Source organism: Cannabis sativa, chromosome 8 (assembly GCF_029168945.1).
Source record: "Cannabis sativa cultivar Pink pepper isolate KNU-18-1 chromosome 8, ASM2916894v1, whole genome shotgun sequence".
NCBI classification, from domain to species: Eukaryota; Viridiplantae; Streptophyta; class Magnoliopsida; order Rosales; family Cannabaceae; genus Cannabis; species Cannabis sativa.
Genome location: NC_083608.1, coordinates 41197081 through 41201599, shown reverse-complemented (window position 1 = coordinate 41201599; position 4519 = coordinate 41197081). Strand labels below are relative to the sequence as shown.

Here is a 4519-nt window from a genome sequence, read left to right as displayed (position 1 = left end):
ATAATATAAAAGAAGATTGATTGTGTTGGCTTAGAGATTTTTGGGCTTGGGCTTAAAAAAATAATAAAAAAAAAAGATGAAATGGGCTGTAATTAGTATTTACCTTATATGATTGTGCTTATTTTTAGTTTTATTTTTAATTTTACCACCAAGAGGAGAAGGTTGAAAAATATTAGAATATGAAAATATTATTGATGCTTATTAGTAATTTGCAAAGAATGTGAAAGTCTATAAATATATAGTTGTGTAGCTATTATTAAATATGAAATGAGATAATAGAACTTTTTTCAATTAGAAGATTAATGTACATTTTACTATTAATAACATACATTATTATAACACAACTATGTTTTACTTACTAAATATACTGACACATATTTTATTTTTATAAAACAAATCGTTCAAATAATTATACTATTTTAATTATTAATTAAAATAAAAAACTAAAATATTAAATAAAACTAACACTACGCGCCAAGACGTAACAATCACCTAAAGTATATATATATATATATATACTTATTAAATAAATAGAATTCTTTCGTTTTGAACAATTACTTCTTTATTCCTTTTAAAAAAAGTGAAGCAATGACTTATAAAAATTAAAATAGATTGTAGCAGTAGCACCCACATAAAAAAATAAAAATATTTAATTAATTTTTTCATGATGCTTCTTCTTGGTTTGTTACCTTTTATGCTAAGTTCAATATGATCTAAGTGCAAAGTGCTATTCTAGCCAAACAAAAAAAAAAAAAAAGAGAAAGGTGCATAAAGTAGTACTTGTGAACTGTTTTTAAAACTGATGATTAAATACAAAACCAAGTACAATAACAAAAATAAATTTCATGTCCTTACTCCCTTTTAATAGAGAGCTAAAAGAGGTACTGAACATAATGTCTCTTATAAGAAAGACTTCAGTGACCCAAAAAAAATTGACTCAAAATGACCCCAATTGCATGTCATATATTATTTGCAACCCCAATTATTCTATAAGGAAATGGGCTTAAATAGCCCCCAGATCACAATACTCTTTTCTTTTTTCACTCTCTTTCTCCCCTTACATTCTTGATTTTGCAAGAACTTCACCACCTTCTCCCATGTTCATAGCTCCTGGCCTAGTCCAACTCTCTTTGAATTGATCTTCAGTCACACCTGTAGAAAAAAAAAAGTTCTCAATTTTATTCATTTGAATTTAAATTTACATTATTAAGTGCATGGAAGGAACTAAATGAGTAAAGAGTTTTTAAATTGAAGCTTACCTTTGCCCATGGCAGCAGTTGAAGCAATACCTCCCTGAACAGTCTTGAGATACCTGTCGTAGTAATTAGCACCGGACCATTTCTGATGAGCCAGAGTATCGACTCCATGCTTCCTCTCCTCTCTCTGGATCCTCTCCACGTAGGCCAGCATACCACGAGTGGCGTAATCCTTGGCGAACGTGTCGATCACTAGTGCATCTGCGTGGAAACCTGCCAGCGTAATGAACTGCCACACGTATCCCAGCCTCGCTATTCTCGGAATGAACTCTTTCATTTGAACATCATTCATTCCCGACGCGTCCCAGTTGAACGACGGCGATAGATTGTATGCCAACATTATCTCAGGCTGCATTGATTTTACTCCTTTTGCGAATTCAGTGCACTCCACCATGTCTGGGCTCGCCGTTTCCATCCAAATCAAGTCAGCGTGAGGAGCGAAAGCCCAACCTCGGACCACTGCCGCAGACACCGATCCTTTAAACCTGTAGAACCCTTCTCTGGTTCGTGGCAAATCCCAATCCCAGAAAAGGTTTTTGAGCCCCAATTGATCGGCGACTTCACGAGCTTGGTCGTTTGACAAACATTTCTCGTAGCTTGAATGCTTCATCCACTCGTTTAGCTTCCATGACTTCTCATTTTCATTGAAATTTGCGTTCTTGATTGAGTCCATCACGTGTTCAGAGAAAGTCTTCAATCCAGCCATCTTGGTCCAATTGTCCTCAATGGCTTGAAGTTCCGGTCCTGTCTTTCTTGAAGCCATGGCTTCCGCCAAAACGGTAGCTAAACCTTTACCCTTCAGTTGCGGATTCGTGACACCGAGAATGAATTGGTGGTCCCTGTTGTCCACATTGGTTTGGATCAGAGTTGCACCCACTGCATCTGTTCGAGCCACTAAAACCGTCTCCACCCCCATTACGTCAAATTGAAGCCTCGCAGCTACAAGCCTATTAATATGTTCACTCACAGAAACGAGCACTTTCCCAGCCATGTGACCACATTTCTTGGTAACAGAGGACTGGTCCTCAATGTGAACACCTGCAGCACCTCGCTCAACGAAGAGCTTGCATAGCTTGACAGTGGCAGTGGTACCACCAAACCCACTATCTCCATCGGCTATGATTGGCTTGAGGTAATCGATGTATGGGGTTCGAGAACGTTCCTCCCTAGACATGCTCATACGGGCCTCCCTTTGTTTTCTATCGTGGTACTGTTGGGCAAAGAAGAGGTGTTCGACCTTGTTTGGAACGGTGTCGTATGGGTAGTCAGCAAGATCAGGACCAGGCTCGTTGGTGGAGGTGTGTGTTGAAGAGCACTGCCATCCAGAGACATAGATAGTGTCCAAGTGCTTGGCCATCATGGTGACTTGGACGGGGTCTAGAGCGCCAAAGGTTCTTGAGGCTGTGCCGTTGGCTTGGTGAGTCTTGAGAGTTTGCCAAAGCTTTTTGGCCAACTCATTCGAGCCATAGCTCTGTTTTAGGTTACCTCGTAGGGCTACCACGTCTTTCGCCGAGTATGGTCTTCGGGTTAGCTGGAACCTCTCTGAGCTCCACCAGGCTTGCACCTCTGCAACCTCTGCTTCAAACCTTCCTTCTTCCTCCATTATCTGTTAAAAAAAATCCCATTAATATAATATTAGAAGTATACATAAAAGTAGCCATTATTTATAAAATCTCAAAAACACTTCATATTAGTTTAGCTTCATCTGCTACTAAGGGAAGAATCAAACAAATTGTTACCCCATTACTATTTGGTTCAAGATTATCAATGAAGTAGAAAGGGAAAAATAATGATATAATCTAACTATAGTATTAAAACTTAAAAGACCGATCTTACTTTTTTAAGTCATGTAATAACATATCAATTTATTGTTACCCTTAAGCTTGCATGTGCAACACATATTATAAACTACTAATTAAACAGTATACTTCTCACACGTCTTCATAATCCTGATCACAAATATGGAGAAAATAAAAAAGGAAAGAATAATGGGTTTATTACAAATTTTTATGTAACTCAAAAACTATAGAAGAAAAGCCATTGATGAGGAAATGCTTGCAAGTTGCATATACAAGTATGATTTCTCATAGATTGACAACTCAAACTTTAGTTGCTTTTTCAGCTAGAAAGAACAAAGACAATAATTAGCTGAGAGGAACAACTAAAAGAATAGCTATTCATATGCTTAGAAAGCTCACCATTGAAGGCACTGAGAAAGATGCAGCCATGGCTAGAACTTGTATTTGGTTACGAAAGCAGTTTTAATATCTGTAAAAACAGTTATGAGAAGTGAATAGAAAAGCTCTTCCAACTCCCTCAATTTATAACAAGATCGAAGGAAGAAAAGGGATTATCAGAATCTTTTTGTGTGAAGAATTAATTTGGTAAAAATAAGAGACATGATGCCCTTTTGGATAAGAAAGAAACAAAACCCAAGAAAATTCCAACTTGGTTTTTCACATTTTTGATTTTATCTTAGCAATAAATATTTTTCATTGTTATCTTGAGATAGAGAAAAAGATTACTGAAACTTGTCTTGCGGGAGCTGCATTTGCAGGGCACGTATATGGTGGTGGCACTATTCCTAACTATATGCGCTGTGTGCCGCCATGCTTGTCTTCTAGCGTCCGTTTTCCATGATGTCACTCTTTTTACATTTAATAAATTATTATATATTCACCAATTACTGCGTATTTCTTTCTTTGAAATATATTCACCAATTAATGATTATATATCCAATAGCTTAACTGCCTACCAATTTCACAAAATAAACAGATACAAACAATTATCGATAATCATATTGATATTTTTATTATATACCATAGTTAGGTTTTTTATGCTATTTAATTAAAATATGGAAAACATAATATTAAATTCACCTGTGTCTTTTAACGTTTCTCATAAAAATTTATTTAATCTTGTGCGGTACACATTTTTTTTAGTGGAAACGACCCAAAAAAAATTACAACGGAAACGGGTAAGAGTCATTGCCATGTCAAAAATTCACCTATGTATTTTTTTTAGGAAAACAGTAGGAAATGAAAATAACAAATCACGAAGCGAACATACAATCGCTCCATATGCAGATAAGATAGGTTCATTAACTTGAATATCCGTTATGAGATTTAAGCAGTCCGATTCTACGTGCTGAATTTCTATGTTATTATCTCGGCACCAGCATAATGCTTGTAAATTGTAATAAAGCCCATCCTTCAGCTGTTTTTGGGGGCATCCGTCTTGGACGATTCATAGCCATGGCAGCC

General features: G+C 36.3%; 1 protein-coding gene across 1 annotated transcript; it reads right to left on the bottom strand.

The window, feature by feature from the left end:
* Positions 1-765: 765 nt before the first annotated feature.
* Positions 766-3652, bottom strand: LOC115698845 (isocitrate lyase). Its single transcript, XM_030626042.2, has 3 exons — positions 3455-3652; positions 1260-2862; positions 766-1152 (listed from the first exon to the last, which is right to left on the bottom strand). The coding sequence occupies exons 1-3, from the start codon at positions 3482-3484 to the stop codon at positions 1058-1060; spliced, it is 1728 nt and encodes a 575-aa protein (XP_030481902.2). The 5' UTR covers positions 3485-3652; the 3' UTR covers positions 766-1057.
* Between the last annotated feature and the right edge of the window lie 867 nt (positions 3653-4519).

Excerpts from the sequence above, each read along its gene's own strand:
- LOC115698845 (XM_030626042.2), bottom strand. The coding sequence starts at position 3,484 with ATGGCTGCATCTTTCTCAGTGCCTTCAATG. Across the intron at positions 2,863-3,454 it reads CTTTCTCAGTGCCTTCAATG|ATAATGGAGGAAGAAGGAAG; the intron begins GTGAGCTTTCTA and ends TTTTTTTAACAG. Across the intron at positions 1,153-1,259 it reads AACTGCTGCCATGGGCAAAG|GTGTGACTGAAGATCAATTC; the intron begins GTAAGCTTCAAT and ends TTTTTTCTACAG.